This window comes from Antennarius striatus, chromosome 15 (assembly GCF_040054535.1).
Source record: "Antennarius striatus isolate MH-2024 chromosome 15, ASM4005453v1, whole genome shotgun sequence".
Classification (NCBI taxonomy): Eukaryota; Metazoa; Chordata; class Actinopteri; order Lophiiformes; family Antennariidae; genus Antennarius; species Antennarius striatus.
The window spans coordinates 15783373-15799871 of record NC_090790.1 but is presented as its reverse complement, the minus strand read 5'-3'; the positions used below and the strand labels follow the sequence as shown (position 1 = coordinate 15799871).

At 42.6% G+C, this 16499-nt stretch overlaps 1 protein-coding gene across 3 annotated transcripts in view; it reads left to right on the top strand.

Annotated features, from left to right (window-relative positions):
- Positions 1-4349: 4349 nt before the first annotated feature.
- LOC137608431 (calcium/calmodulin-dependent protein kinase type II subunit beta) overlaps positions 4350-16499 on the top strand; it is a 31047-nt gene continuing 18897 nt past the window's right edge. For all 3 annotated transcript variants that reach the window (XM_068334810.1, XM_068334809.1, XM_068334808.1), the window contains exons 1-6: positions 4350-4561; positions 8330-8424; positions 9359-9418; positions 10622-10676; positions 11328-11393; positions 15844-15916. In XM_068334810.1, coding sequence (XP_068190911.1) covers positions 4500-4561; positions 8330-8424; positions 9359-9418; positions 10622-10676; positions 11328-11393; positions 15844-15916 — 411 coding nt within the window. In that variant the 5' untranslated portion in view covers positions 4350-4499. The remainder of the gene's footprint in view (positions 4562-8329; positions 8425-9358; positions 9419-10621; positions 10677-11327; positions 11394-15843; positions 15917-16499) is intronic.

The window sequence follows — 16499 nt, the reverse complement described above, 5'->3', positions numbered from 1 at the left end:
CCTCCATCTATGAGTCCAGTTCTTTTAAAGGTTTAATGGATCATTGAATAACAAACTGCAGTATTGCATTGGCTAACGTCGTAGTCAGTTATAGGTCATACAATGTGCAGTTTTGGTAGGAAAAGAAAGCTTTTTGTAGCAAAAGAAATTTAAAATGACCCACACAGCACAGTGTTTTATTAAATAACATTAAATTAACGAAAATCTGAATTTAGGTCAGCAGTATGTTAAACTGACCATCAGCCATGGACTTAAAACAAAACCTCAACATTGGTTGATGAGTGCTGCTGCTGTGATGATGGTTTTTTTTTATCTTGTGAACTGTTTATCTTAATGTAAAGACCTAACTGCTTGATCTTACAGCGTCATCAAGTTATATGCATGATGAAATTTTTCATGCCACGACTCTTATGTCACTCTGTTATCGCTACCATATCAGTGTGATAAAAGACGGAATGAAAATGATCACCTGATAGAGGGGGGAAATCAAAGACACCCCAAAAATGAAAGTGAAAAAATGATGCAGCAGACTGCCATTGTAGCAACTCAGAATGAATCTCCGTAGTTTGAGTGGCCCCCACATGCTTGTATGCATGCCTGACAATGTCGGGGCATGCTCCTAATGAGATGACGGACAGTGTCGTGGGGGGTCTCCACTGGTGGTAAGATCGGGCCTAAAAAATCCAGCCCGACACAAACCCACTCCGAGGGTATTAAAGCACGACCCGAACCTAATTATTGACATTTTGAGCCCAACCCGGCCCGAATTTCGGGCTTGGATTCGGGCTTAAGATCTTACCTCTACTTTCAGTGCGTATACGATAGGAAAGGTGAAGTGACATGAGAAAATAAAGCTGACGCACGGAGGGAACTGAGCAGGTATTGTAGATGGATGTTTCTCATACATTTATTTTACAAGGGTATTCCTTAGTTTAATACCAATAGATCGTTTGAGATACATAATATATAAATATATATTTATTTAAAAAGTTCAGGCTGGGTCGGGCTTGGATCTTAAGGTCTTAAGCCCGAGTCCGAGGGTGTTAAAGCCCGACCCGAACCGAAAGTAATTGTTGACTTTTTGAGCCCTACCCGACTCAAATTTCAGGTCGGGTCGGGCCCCAAGTCGGGCTCGGGCGTAAGATCTTACCTCCATCTCCACCCAGAACTGGACCAGGGCATCACTGAGCTCCTGGACAGTCTGAGGAGCAATCTGGTAGCGCCGCTTGGACCTAAACATAATGTTCCGGAGGTGTTCTATTGAATTTAGGTCAGGTGAAAGGGGGGCCACTCAATGGTATCAATTCTTTCATCCTCCAGGAACTGCCTGCATACTCTAGCCACATGAGATCGAGCATTGTTGTGGACCAGGAGGAACCCAGGTCCCACTGCACCAGCATAGGTTCTAACAATGGGTCCAAGGATTTCATCCCGATACCTAATGGCAGCCCGGGTGCCGATATTTAACCTGTAGAGGTCTGTGCATCCTTCCAGGGATATGCCTCCCCAGACCATCACTCACCCCCCACCATGCTGAATGATAGTGCAGGCAACATAACGTTCTCCACAGCAATTTACGACCTACACCTACAAATGACCAACTACAAACTACACTGGTCGTCCAGATTGTGTGAGTGATTGTTTGTGGTCAACTTGGAGCAGCGCTGGTTGTACATTCTGACCACTGTATGAAGGAAAGACCTGCGGTAGCGTTCCTTCACACATCTTGGGTGAAGCAACCTACCGCTGAAGGAGCTCTCCAGTGACCTTAATGTGCCCTGCAGGGGGTGGGAGTTGTTCCTCATCATTGATGACAGCTTTGGCCATCATCCCCCCCCCTCTCCCACCACCTCCACTCAGTCCAGGGGGCATCCTGGACTCAGTGCCTTTTTAATCAGCCTGACCAGTCTTCTCCTGTCTGCCGCAGTTATGCCGCTCCCCCAGCAGACCACCCCATGGAAAATAGCCAGGGCCACCATGGTGTTTTTGTAAAGAGCATTTGTGTTGTTAGTCCAGTCCAGTTTATTGTTGAAGTGAACACCCAGGTACTTATAGGACGATGCCACCTCAATGTCCATTCCCTGGAAGTTCACCGGTGTCACCAGGCAGAGTGCTCGTCTGCAGAAGTCCAACACCAGCTCCTTGGTTTTCCCTGTGTTGATCTGGAGGTGGTTCCGCTAGCACCAGTCCAGAAAGTCCTGGGTCAGATCTCCATATTCCTTGTCGTCCCCATCTGTGATGAGGCTGACGATTGCAGAATCGTCAGAGAGCTTCTGCGGGTGACGGGTGGGGGAGCTGTAGCAGAAATCCGCAGTGTAGAGGTTGAAGAGGAAAAAACCAAACACGATTGTTTGCGGCATTGATTGGTTAGGTAATCCAAAATCTGGTCTGTGAGGTGATGGTTCAACCAATATTGAAAGTGGGAGATCTAATGTAGAGGGAACATGTCATTCAGTCAGAATTTAAAACCCAGGTCTTGCACAGACTTTCAAACTGAAGCTCTGAGAAGCGGCTTTTTGTAATCTAGTCAGAAATTAAAACTAAACATCTTTGAATTGTTGGCGACAACACAATTGTCTTCAGATAGAGGTCTACACTTAAAAAATTCCAAAAACATTCCATTGAATTCCATGAAGAAACTGAGACAGGAAGGAATGTAACTACACACTGTCCACAGTATTCGGTCATGAGTTGTTTTGTTGAAAAGTGAGCGCTCAGAGTTGCACCAGGACGACTCAAGTTCTCTGAAGCTCATTGGTTGATCTAGAGCGTTTTGGCAGAAACATGTCTTGAAGTTCTGTTCCAAAGGAACCTGGTACCCTCTGCTGGTAGGAGCACTACAGATGCAGCTCCTCTTGACTCATCTCTCAGATGAGAAAGAAGATCATGTAGATTCATCAATCACGCTCTGCATGATTAATCAAATCCATGATATATCCTATCCCTCCAACAAATTTATTTCAAATCCATTCTTAAGTTTTTGGGTTGTCCTGCAGAGCAGGAGTAGAAAAAAACCCCCAAAATTAAGAAATAAGTTAATCATGTTAATACAGTGATCGTAATTGTTCGTATTCGGAGCCCACCCCAATCAGTTTAAAAGGATTTTGTGTTAAATACTGTATAGAAAATTACACCTTGAAGAATTCAAAAATGTTCCAGGTACTTTTTATTCAATCCCAAATCTGAAGATGAAAAAACAAAAGCAATCCCAAGACATTAGATAAAATGCTTTTGGAGAATTTCAGCATTGCATCACATTTTATATGGAAGTAGGAGTCCCATCTGATCCAGGTTCACACATTAGAAAGGGTCTTAAATCTGGATTAAAATGATTTAATTGTATCGCCCAAGATCTAAAGGTCTTGTGTTTTATTTAGATATTTATATTCTAAATAAATATTTTTAAAAATATTTATCAGCGGTGCACTGGCGTCATGCCCGGAGTGTCCCCCGCCTCACGCCCTATGCCAGTTGGGATAGGCTCCAGCTCCAGCTCCCCGTGACCCGCTACGGCGGATACAGCGGCGGTACATGAAAATGAATGTGTGCTTTCCACTTCCTGTTGTGTTATCCTGTGACTTGTTCGGAGCTTTTGTTTCCCTTGTGTTTTGGACACAGATAGATGGATGGATGGATGGATGGATGGATGGATGGATGGATGGATGGATGGATGGATGGATGGATGGATGGATGGATGGATGGATGGATGGATGGATGGATGGATGGATAGATGGATGGATGGATGGATGGATGGATGGATGGATAGATGGATAGATAGATAAATAGATAGATAGATAGATAGATAGATAGATAGATATATAGATAGATAGATAGATAGATAGATAGATAGATAGATAGATAGATAGATAGATAGATAGATAGATAGATAGATAGATAGATAGATAGATAGATAGATAGATAGATAGATAGATAGATAGATAAACCTCTTGTAGACCAAAACCAGCCTAAATAGATGATATTTTTCCTTTATGAGCAACAGATGAATCATCACTTAAATGTTCTTTGCAGTTGTTCATCACCGGAGGCTTCCTTGTGGGAGCCTATAAATAGATTCAGGCTCCGTAAGTTGAAGTAATTGCATTATACAGGCCTGGCTTTATTATATGAATTACAATAAAGTAAAATGAAATGCTGCACTCTTCAATCAGGAACACTGATTTCACTTTTTCTGTATTTCTTTTACTTTTTTTTTTTTTTTTTTCCCAATCCAGTGGACCACGGTCACGGTGTGCTGAAATTACCAGTTAGTGGTGCATTTAATGAGTCCTCCTCCTTTCCCACCTCCTCCTCTTCCACCTCCTCCTCCTCCTGGCAGCCGTCCGAGCAGGGATCCGTTCGGTGTGCGTTCGGTTTGCGTGTGGCTGCAGCTGAATCGTCCGGAGGTCTGAGGTGGGCGGAGACTGGGAGCCAGGTCCTCCCCCTCCGCAGCGACACACGGAGCATTTCGGACTCCCGCACCCGTCCGAAGAGGAAGCATCATGGCAACGACAACTTGTACACGCTTCACAGATGAATACCAGCTGTACGAGGAGCTTGGCAAGTAAGCTACCTTTTCTTAGTCTCCTCCTGCATGCAGCCCGACTTTTCTGCAGCGCTTGACGAATGGAGCCCCGCACGTCCGCGGTGAGGGATGCAGCTCCATCCCTTCAAAACAAAACGCACGCCGCTCATCTAAAACGAACCCCTTCCAGAATATGAACCCCCAATGCATGATGCCCCCCCACCACCACCACCCCGCACCCCCCTAATTTTTCCTTTAAATGACCGATTTTGAATGGAAATGATCCCAGTAACACTTCTGCCTCTTACCACCCCCCCCCCCAACCCCCCCTGCCCAAAGGCTAATTGGGGACAAGCATGCGGGGCCCGCTGAAGGCTCCGTCCCCGCATGTTTGGGTTTAATCCCACAGTTTATAGAGAGGTCAGAGAATAAAATACTGCGGCTTTCTGAGTGCTGCTAATCTAATGAGGAGGTGATAAAATAGAGACATTGAGGCTGCAGATAATTTGTGAGAGGTTGAAGTGGGAGATACAAAGTGGACTGAGTGTCTCTGTCAGGTTGTGCGTGGGTAGAGTGGATCTCTCTGCAATGTTTGAATCACAGGAACATTTATTCCACAGCAATGGGCTGAGGATGGTTCACTTGTAGAGGGGTTTGGGTTCTCCTGTGTGTGTGTGTGTGTGTGTGTGTGTGTGTGTGTGTGTGTGTGTGTGTGTGTGCGTGTGTGTGAGGGAGCTCCATAGGTTCAAGACATTGGAGGTGTTGGAGTATCAGCTTCCCACTCTGATAATGGAACTTCATTGTGAGGCTGATGGTGTCACTTTTGTTTCATGATGGGTTTCTCTCTCTCCTGTGTGTGTGAGATGCAGATGGAAAGATGGAAGGTTATTGAGCAAAATCAGGTTATGACGTACTGCTACCCAACTTCTTAGCTTCCATTCTAGAGAAAATAACCAGGGGTTGTTTTGACAGAATTTTTTTCCCCCCAAAATCAGGTCGTTAAACTATAGTGTTTGGATTCCTTTATCAAGTATAGTTAGGCACCAGCATTTATGGTTTGGTCTTTGAAATGTAAAACATTAGTAACACAAATCCATATTAAGTTAATCAATATTATTTAATAATTTTTTAAATTCATTTGGCTTGTATTTTGATTTTGATAATTGTTTCGACAACAAGCTGCTCATGCTATTCATGCATGTCGCTTTGAATTTATTCAGGGTTTGCTTTAAAAAAGTAACCTTAAAATTGTACAATTTTCAAAACTGAAATATTACCTGCTAAAATTATTAAAACATGCAAATAGTCAATGGATTCAGAGTGCACTTTTAAGGCTTTTATTGTCCTTTAAACCACGAGCCTTTCTTGACAGATATACAGTATTTGACTAAACTGAGAGTGTTGCAATGCCAATTGGGGTCGTAGCTTTGACAGATAGTTTTGCAACTTAATAAGTTCAAGTTGTCATGCTGATGGTTTTCTACCAATGTTCAAGTTCTCTTAAATGCAAGCTCTTTCATTAGAAACAATATTTAGTAAACAATCAGTTGTTGTTACAATTTTTTTAAAAATTTTAACTTCATTTTAAATGAGTGCATAGCCACATTTGACATTTATAAACCCTAAGAAGCTAATTACAGTAGCTAATATTAAACCCAACAGAAAGTGGATCAGCTTATCTTGAGGTTTTTCTACATGAACTTGTTTATTTAAAAAAAAACCAATAAATATAAGTAAACAAACATTTTATTATAATACATATTCAATAGATAATAATGTCAAAATAAGCTTTTGTTATTTAAGGTAAAGAGCTGCAGTGTAAAGGTCTTGGCAAACCTAGAAAGTGAATTTTAAAATAGTGAAGTTTTTATCTGCATCTTAACAATTTCTGATTTAGAACCCACTTCCAGCCGTCCGCTGGGCCCCCACCTGCCTTGCAGATAACCTGTCATACTGAAGCTGTGCTGCCTTTTTTTAACCACATGGCCAGTTTGTCGCCAGGTGCCATGCTTACTCATCCCATCTCCTCATAACGCATGAACATTGGAGTGCTTATGAGAGAGGCACAAGCTCTGAGGGGAGTGTTTCATTGCGTAATGATACTGAGGTGAGATAAAATTAGCTGTGAAAAATGACAGTGGTGGTTATTTCTGTTTTTCTCTACTGGGTTTGATGCACAAATGTGGCCCTTAAAACTCCAGCACACACACTACTTATCCTTGAAAGATTGCCTTTGTTCCTCTTTTTTGTGGCAATTGATGCCACTCACGTTGCTGAAAAATTTCAAATCAGACAAAAGAAGTCTGTTTTAAATTCAAAAATAGACAAATCACATCAAAACCATTCTTAAGTGGTCAGTGGTGAAATATGCATATTGCAATTTACCAGTAAACTGATGCAGAATGACATGCAGACCTGCCAAAATATCAACCAACCAACAAAGAAATGTCTTAACATACCCTATTGGCAGGCACAGTTGAATTACCCCCAACATCCACACAAATTCTGGTTATCTCTGGGAGGCACAACTGACCCGTTCAAAAGGAAACATTTACAGCCAGGAAATTTGTAACTTTGCTAAGCTAAAAGTTGAGGTAGTCACAATAAGTAGTTGTAATAACAGCTTTACAGCTAAATGAATAAAAGGAGGCCCAGATGAAGACCAAAGAGGAGGTTTATGGATGTAGTGAAAGAGGACATGAAGGTAGTTGGTGTGAGAGAAGGGGATGCAGAAGACAGGCTTAGATGGAGGCAACTGACTCGCTGTGGCGACCCCTGAAGGGAAAAGCCGAAAGGAAAAGAAGAAGTTAAATGAATAAAACATAAGTTATAACTGCGTTTCAAAACAATTTTCTGTTAAAATTTTTTGGTTTTTGTTTGTCACTCTTCCCTGCTAGTGGCTGACTACAGTAGCTAACAATACGGGCTTACATTAAACCACCAGGACTGTATTGTAAGTTTATTATTTTTTATTGAAGTAGAAGAATTCTTATATTATAAAAAGTAGAAATGTATTATGTGGTAATATTTTGTCTTGATTTTTTATAATGATATGCACTATATATGATTACACAGAACATAAAAATGGAGATTTAGGTATGTATTCATTAAAGCAGAGACTTAATACCTGAACAAAGGGATAATCCATATCTGTCTGTCGTTTCATTTCCAGAATATTACTAAAAATCTTTAACAAATTTTCACAAAGTGTTCTACAATTCAGAGCCAAGTACTGAAGGGATGTCTTATTGCCATTGAGGAACTTCCATCATTTGTATTACTTTTGTTTCCATGGTAACAAGTTGAATTCAGAGTCATTCTGTGAGGGGGTTTATCTCAGCTAAGGGTTTCTGGGACAAAACTCAAAAACTATCACATATTTTTTCTGTCTTTATGTACGTATCTCCCATTTAGTGGAAAGATGCCTTTAGATAATTTTAAGTATGCAGTTTTTCTCACATAGGTCATTAACAGGCATCGCAATAAACAGTCAACTAAAATAAGTTTTTGTAGAAGCATTTTTTAAGTTTTTCATATGTTCTTAATTCAAATCTGAAGCACAAAAATATGTATTTGAAATTTTGTCCAGAAAACCTAAAATAAATTACAAATGAGGTGCTACCACAGTGCTGTCGTCTTCATATGCCTGGATTTATCTCCATTAGACATTCAGATCAGGGCGGTTTGAGACCAAAGAGTCCAGAACAGCTGTGAGGTCGTCCGATAACTGAGACGTCCCTCTGATGCTGACAAAGCTCATTCTGGCATCTGACCCATCTCCTCCTGTCTCCCGTGTTTGTTTCCCAGGGGGGCGTTTTCAGTGGTACGCCGCTGTGTCAAGCTCTGCACAGGCCAAGAGTACGCCGCCAAAATCATCAACACCAAAAAGCTCTCGGCCAGAGGTGAGAATGAAATAATGTCATTAACATATTTTCAATGACGTGGTTGCATGTGATTCTTCAGGGGCTTACAAGAATATGAAGAAGCAGATGCATCATTATGTGTGTGTGTGTGTGTGTGTGTGTGTGTTTGTGTGCATGTGTGTGTGTGTCCTAGATCTGAAAGCGTACATTAACATATTTTAGCGCGTGATTCCATCGTGTGAAGCCTCCATGTCTGTTCCTCAGAGACAAGCAGATGATGGTTTCAGTCAGATGCACCGTGGCTTTGAAAGGACAGACGACAGAAGTCCAAATTTTTACAGAGCAAAATGTGAACAACATCCACAGTTAATCAAATAAAAACCTATTTTTCATCTGGACAACTGGATCTCCTCTCCTCCATCATCTTCCATCTCCATCTACCCTCCTCTCGTTACCCCTCCTCCTCTTTTCTTCTGTCCTCTTGCTCTTGCATTGCTTTTTTGTGCGTCACCTCCTTCCCTGTTGATTCTCCTTTTACCAATTTTCTCCTCATATCTTATTTACCTCACTCCTCAAATGTTTCCTCTGTTTCTTCAATTTTCTCTTCTTTCTTTCATTTTCACTTTTCCACTCATTTTTTCCACGTGCCTCTCACCTCCTTCTGTCACCTTTTTCCTCTCCTTCCCTCTCCCTCTCCTCTTGTTTCCACTCCTTTATTTCCTTCCATTTCTTCTGTATCTGGGACGAGGGGTTAAAGAGTCATCCAGTTTCCCTCATTCTCCTCTCACAGATGGACATATGATCCTTCCTTAATAATAACCTTGAAAAAAGTCACCACCTGAAACAATGCAACTAAAATATTTTTTTCATCAAGATTCATTAAAAAGAATTGATAATTAAATGCAGCCTTCGTCAGTGTGTTGTTTAAATCTAAATCTGAGATTTTGCTGTAAAGTCCTACTTTCTCTTGCAGATCATCAGAAGTTGGAGAGAGAAGCCCGGATTTGCAGATTGCTCAAACATCCCAACATTGGTGCGTCGTTTGCTTCCTGTTTGATTATTGTTCTGTAATATCACCAGGCGGCTTCTTTAGAATAACCATTCACTAAAAATGAGTATTTATCCATTTATCTCCCTGCTGATGGAAACTCTGGGAGTCAGGAGGGACAGGCTGAGGTATGCAGCTAATGTCTGGCTATGTGGTCCTTCCACAAGTGAAGGAGTTTAAGTATCTTGAGGTCCTTTTCACGAGTAAGGGAACAATGGAACGTGAGATTGGACGGAGAATTGGGGCAGCGGGAGCGGTATTGCAGTCGCTGTACTGCACTGCTACAGCAAAGAGGGAGCTAAGCTGAGAGACAAAGCTCTCCATCTACCGTTCAATCTTCGTTCCTACCCTCACCTATGGTCATGAGCGATGGGTCATGACTGAAAGAACGAGATTGCAGATACAAGCGGCAGAAATGGGCTTTCTCAGACGGATAGCTGGTGTCTCCCTTAGAGATAGGGTGAGAAACACTGCTGTTCATGAGGGGCTCAGAGTAGAGTCGCTGCTCCTTCGCGTGGAAAGGAGTCAGTTGAGGTGGTTTGGGCATCTGGTGCGGATACCACCAGGGTGCCTCCCCAGGGAGGTGTTTCTGGCACGTCCAGCTGGGAGGAGACCTTGGGGTAGACCCAGGACCAGGTGGAGGGATTATATCACCACACTGGACTGGGAACGCCTTGGGATCCCCCAGTCAGAGCTGGTGGATGTGGCCGGGGGAAGGGAAGTTTGGGGTTCCCTGTTGAAGCTCCTGCGGCCACGACCTGACTACAAATGAGCGGATGAAGATGGATGGATGTCTGGCAGTGAAATCGATGCTTTGTATTATAGGAGCTAAAGATTGCAAAAAATATATCTCTAAATCATTTTGAGATTGCTGGGGTTTGGTATATTTATATTAATCTGCATAAATTGTATGCAGATTTGTTTTTGGCTGCTTTTTTTAAAACTAGTGTCCATTTCCTTCAGGTGTGTAGCAGAATGCTGCAACTCTGTTTTCTGGTGAAGCCAAAGAAATGTTGAGGAAATTTAGCTTTTTAATCATTTTAGAAGAAATTAAACTGACATGGATGTTAGTTCATGACAAAATTTTTATTTTTGGGGTGAACTGCTCCTTTAATGCTAGGTGCTAGCTGAGAACATCAGCTGAGATTATTTTTGTGCCTCCATCTGTTTCTCTTTGCTTTCCTACAGTTCGCCTCCATGACAGCATCTCAGAGGAGGGCTTCCACTATCTTCTCTTTGACCTGTGAGTTGCTTCCTTCCCTCCTTACATCCTTTTCTTCTCCTCTCATTCTGTCATACTGCTGCTCTCCCTCCTCCTCCTCCTCCTTCCACTCCCTCCTTCTCCATTTTCCACCACTCCCTCCTTCAGCCCTCGCTGCATCTGTCTCCTCTACACTTTTCCTCACATCCGCATTCTCCTCCCCTCATCCCCTCCTCATTTCTAAGGCAGTTCCCTCCATTACATAACTCCCCTCCTCCCCACATCCATCCTTGCGGCTTCCACTTTAGCACACACACACACACACACACACACACACACACACACACACACACACACACACACACACACACACACACACACACACACACACACACACACACACACACACACAGATGCACTCCCCGCACTGGAGCCAGTCTCCATGGCAACCCAGTCAGAGTGAATCCTGCAGCCGGGGTTTCCCCCTAATGAGGACATCCCCCTCCTGTTTGTGTGTGTGTGTTTGTGTGTGTGTGTGTGCGTGCGTTTGCATGTGCGTGTGTGTGCGTGTGCGTGGGTGTGTGTGTGTGTGTGTGTGCGTGGGTGTGTGTGTGTGTGTTGGTGCACAGCCTTAGTGAATGAATATCTTTATGTATAACATGGCGTTTTAACCTCTATCTTTACCTTCCACAGGGTGACAGGAGGAGAGCTGTTTGAGGATATTGTGGCTAGAGAGTACTACAGTGAAGCAGATGCCAGGTAAACACTTCCCCCCCGCCCCCCCACCATGTTTCAATACTCCTGCCTCTGCAGAGTTTTGGCTCCTCTCATTAGCACACACTGAAAAATTGGGCTTTACTTGTGATGGATGAAACCTGCTACGTACTCTCTTTCTGTGAACTGAATTACAATCGAGGTTGAGGAGTTTTCCCCCAGCGTCTGAATTTACAGACAGATGGAAACATGCACAAAATGCACACATGCCCACGCTGCAAACCCCTCAGGAGGCTGACTTAAATCAATTTAACTGTGGAGGCGGTTTGTGGAGGCGAGAGAGAGAGAGAGAAAGAGAGAGAAAGAGAGAGAAAGAAAGACGGGGACTGAAGCATTAAAGGGAGGAGGGAAGGAGGTAGAATGAATGATGCGGTAAAAGATTTTTTCATCCTGCTTAAATTACTCTATCTTTCACCCTGCATTCCATCTCTGTCCTTTTCATCATCTCACCTGTTACGACATTCAGGGATGTAAATCATGTGTGCGATTATTTGTCACCCGATTGTTCCTCAACAGGAAACTGGTTTTGTTTTTTGAGTCTCTAAATTATTAAAAATACAACGTAATGCATCAAGTGCAAAATCATGATATAACAAATTGGAAGTCAGCGAGTTCAAACCTCCACCAGGGCCCATTGTTATCCCCATTATGCCTTTGCATCTAAAACCAGCAGTCCCAGGAGTCATATGATCCTCCTCATGTGACTCCTGGACCATTAAAACCCACCTGAGGATTCTGGATCATATGTGTATCAATATTAGTTTGACGGATATTCTGAAAAACCAATATTATTCTGGAAGACCAATATTAATCAAGTATATAGATGATGATGCACCAAAATCTATAAATGGGTGCACACGTATGAATATTTCATCTTACATCACCTAGAAATGAGCAGGAGTGCTTGGAATCATGTGTTTATCTCAGCCACTGGTCGGTACATAGTAACCACCTCCACATAGAGATTTAATTTACCAAATATAGATTATAATCCTTATCTGGATCTATAATGGTGGAACATATGCAGATATTGCTATGTTAATTAGAAGTTAGTGGTATTATTTATTATATTGGAGAAATGCCTGAATGAATCCTTCTCCTCCCCTCATCTGCCATCGCCTCAAAAACATTTCCTGCTCTTTTTGCAGCGTAATTTTCTCCGATTACCAAAGGTATACTCATTCTGCCAAATGTTTCTACACATTCAGGGGAAAGCGTAGTTTGTTTGTGACCCTCTTTGTTGGCAAACTGATTTTCTACACAGCAGCGACTACTCATTCAGAGCCAGTCATCTGTGATAGGAGATTTCCTGCCCGAGGATGTATATCACTATGCATGACCGAACATAGAAGCTTGAGATGAATACGATTTCTTGATAATTTTCTTCATATTTAAAAGGAAAAAAAACACTTTCTATCTATAGCCTGTGAGTTTTATGAGAAATACATTTCAGAAGATGAATGGATGTTTTTGGTGAGAATCTCAATTTCCTTATACACTGAAATTGACTTTTGCTCTATAAGGGTTCACCTGTAAATCTGGAATCAAGCTAGAGGAGAATCTGTCCAATGTGACCCCAAAAAAATCTGATCTGGAGCTCTGGTCTGTCTTGATATTTGCCTCAGTGGATTTCCTTTCTAGTAATTTCTTCATGTTATAGAAAAAATAATCTGTTCACATTTCTGCAGTGTGTGATATAACTTGATTACTGATTGCCAGTAGCTGTGAGTACTGGTGAATATCAATGAGAGCTGTTAAACCGGTCTAAAGCAAGTTGTAATAAAAAAGAAGAGAAGAATTTTTGATGAATTTCACTCCTACGCTGCCAAAGAAAGTGCCACCAGAACTGTTGTTTGGCTTCCCACCAGTGTTTCCAGTGTTTCATTGTAGGACATCAACCATAGTGTTGGAACATCAGAGAACATCAACCAAGTTTGTTTTAACCCTCTCTAGAGTTACTTTCCTTATTATTTTCTTTTCTGCTCGCTCATCTGCTTTCATCCTCCCTCATTCTCTTTGCATAAATCGTGCGTGTCACTCTGTGTGTTTGTGTGTGGGTGTGTGAATATCATGGCTTGATTACTGTCCAACAGTTTCTCGCCGACAGTTTCCTCCATCTGTACGCAGAATGGCTCCATCCCTCCATACTTTCTCCACCCTGTTAAAGGGCGGGTTCACTCCGATACAAAGACAACATATTTTCTCACTTAGCCAAGACAGCAGAGGAGAAAAAATGTCATTTGTAGAAGTCAACATTTGTGAAATTATTTCATGAACCTCTTCCTTGGGTGATGTCCTGTAAAGAAGTGGGTTTGTTTTTGTATTCTCTCACTCAATATATGACCCTACGTAAACCGCATGTCCCATATTTTAGTTTAATGGTGCATAATCTGGGGGCAAATAAGACACAAGACTCTCCTACTACAACAGAAACTATTACTATTACGTCTGTATTACTACTACTACTACTACAACTAATGCTACAAATACTGCTACTATTTAGGCAGAACTACTACTACTAAGGTAAGGCTTTATTCTTCCCAAAGTGGGAAAATTTACTTTCTACAGTACTACTATTTTTACTACTACTACTTAGAGTAAGCATCCAGGTTCAATAGAGCAAAACAGTTCAGGTTTGCACAGTAGAACAGTCCAGGTTTGTACAGTAAATTACACCCATTGCAAGTTTGAGCATCAGAAAACTTATTTTTTAAATATAATTTTGGGTTAGGGTTAGGAGGTCTGCTGTCAGGGGAAATTTGCCCCTGGTGTGGTTTCCCATTGTAGCTTGGCGCTAGCTGTCAGACTAAGGGCAGTTCAATCTTTTGTCTCTTTTGGGCATGTGTCTTTGGGAGTATGGGTCCTTGGGTCTATCAAGTCCTCTACCTACGGGAGGAATTATGGGGAACTGGTGCAATGAGGATCAGGTGCCACACAAAAAGTTAGAGGCCTTGATGGATCATTCCGCATTTGCTGCAGCTGTTGGGACATGGAATGTCACCTCTCCAGTGGGGAAAGGTCTCCAGCTGGTTCTGTCAGGTTGATATGAGGAGATTCTGGCTAGATACAGTGAAGCTCACTTTGACACATCGCACAGCTTCTAAAAGCAAGCTCCTTGAGAGGGACTTGACTCTGCTCCAGTCTATAGATGCCCACGGTGAGAGGAGATGAGGGTCTACTCATAACCTTCAACTTGGTACCTGTTTGGGTTCTCCTCAGAGAACAAGAGGGTCTGACTGTTCTGTGCCTGTTTCCCAATGTCAGATTAGAGTTGAGTCCTTCGATGGAGTACTGCAGGGTCCCCCTTTTGGCGACCAAAGGGGAGAAGTTCAGGTATTGGATTTAGAGTCTTTTTCATGAGAGAGGGAGGAATTGAGAAGGGAGATTGATAGACAGATTTGGGGAACATCTACGGTGATGCAGCTGCTGAAAATAGAGGTAGTGTTACAAGTCAGGAGATCCCAGAATCTCCAGGACACGCTGTACGGATTACATCTTTTAGAACACCCTGGTGTATCTCCAGAAGAGCCAGAGGAGGAGCTGGGGAGAAGCAGGTTTTGCCATCTCTGCTGGATCTACTGTCCCTGAATGTATCATCAAATGAACGAATGAATGTTCCTCTCTTACCTGTTCCTGAAAACAGTCTCCTCTGTCTCTGTATTACAGTCTTCACGCTTCATTCCCTTCCCTTGTCCCTCCTTTATCTCCTCACCCTGTTGTTTTGTCTCCACAGTTACTGTATCCATCAGATTCTAGACAGTGTGTCTTACACCCACCAACATGACATAGTGCACAGGGACCTCAAGGTGTGTGTGTGTGTGTGTAGCTCATTGTGTTGCCCTCTGAAACGATTTACATGCTCGTGTTTTCTTTTCAATCCCTGCCTGTGATTTAAAATGCCTGTGCCTGCTGTCTGTCTCTTTTTGCCTGTCTTCAGGTTTGCTTTTGGGACTCTTGTTGCTATAATTCAGATGGTCTGAACTAGATTTCCCGTGGCTAGCAGACTGAGCACCATATTCTGGGAGTGAGTAAGCATGAAAGAGTTCAGTAGAGTAAAAGCAGAGCAGTTTCTACTTCAGATGCTCTGAAACTGTTAAAACGTTCCGTCAAAGGCGAGTCAGAATACATTTTACAGGAGAATGTGCAGGTTAGACTCACTGCCTCCCACATGGAGCTCACTCTCACGCTGCCTGACTAATGGTTGGCACCATGTTGAAAACAGAAAATAGCCCAGCTTCTCCCTCCACGGTTCCCAGACAGGTTCACTCTTTTTATTATGAAGTGGTATGAGTGTGTGGCAACAGATCATTCCTATATCGCGTGCGACTGTGATGTTGTGCCTTGAGTTTTGACATGTTGCTGCCTCTGCATGGATGTGACAGTTGGGGGCTGAATGTGCTCAGACTAACCTGCTCCCCCTGCTGTTTGCGTGCAGTCATTGCATCCAGCAGATCCTGGAGGCCGTGCTCCACTGCCATCAGATGGGGGTGGTACACAGAGACCTCAAGGTGAGTCACCTGCGTGTGTGAGCGTGCGTGTATGTACATATGTATGTGTGTGTGTGTGTGTGTGTCTGTGTGTGTGTGTGTGTGTGTGTGTGTGTGTGTGTGCGCCTGTGTGTGTCTTGGGAGGAATTTAAAGTTGTGTTTGTCTACGTCTCACTGTTGTACCACATTCTGAAGGCTGGTAAGTGCAGGAAGACATTTAAACCTACCATGCCTGTGCATGTCTGTGGGCTCAGTCAATCAGTACTTGCATGATTGTCTGCCGTCTTGTGCATGCATTTGAATGTACCTCCTACTGTCGCTTGATAAAAGTTGAAGTTGGTTAATACAGTAGCAGCTTTCTGTTTCTGCTGCCCTCTGGTGATTGAAGTTCTCACCCTGGTGCAATAGTGTAAAATTGCACCATTGGGTGTGTCTTTGCAACATGATGTCACTGTTTGGTGTGGTTCAGGTGAAACTTTAAACCAAGGATATTCAACTAAAATGTGTAGTAAGTCAGCTAAATACTACCTAAACCATAATAATCATATAAAGTATTATTAGTAATAATAACAATAATAATAGTAATAATACTAATAACAGTACT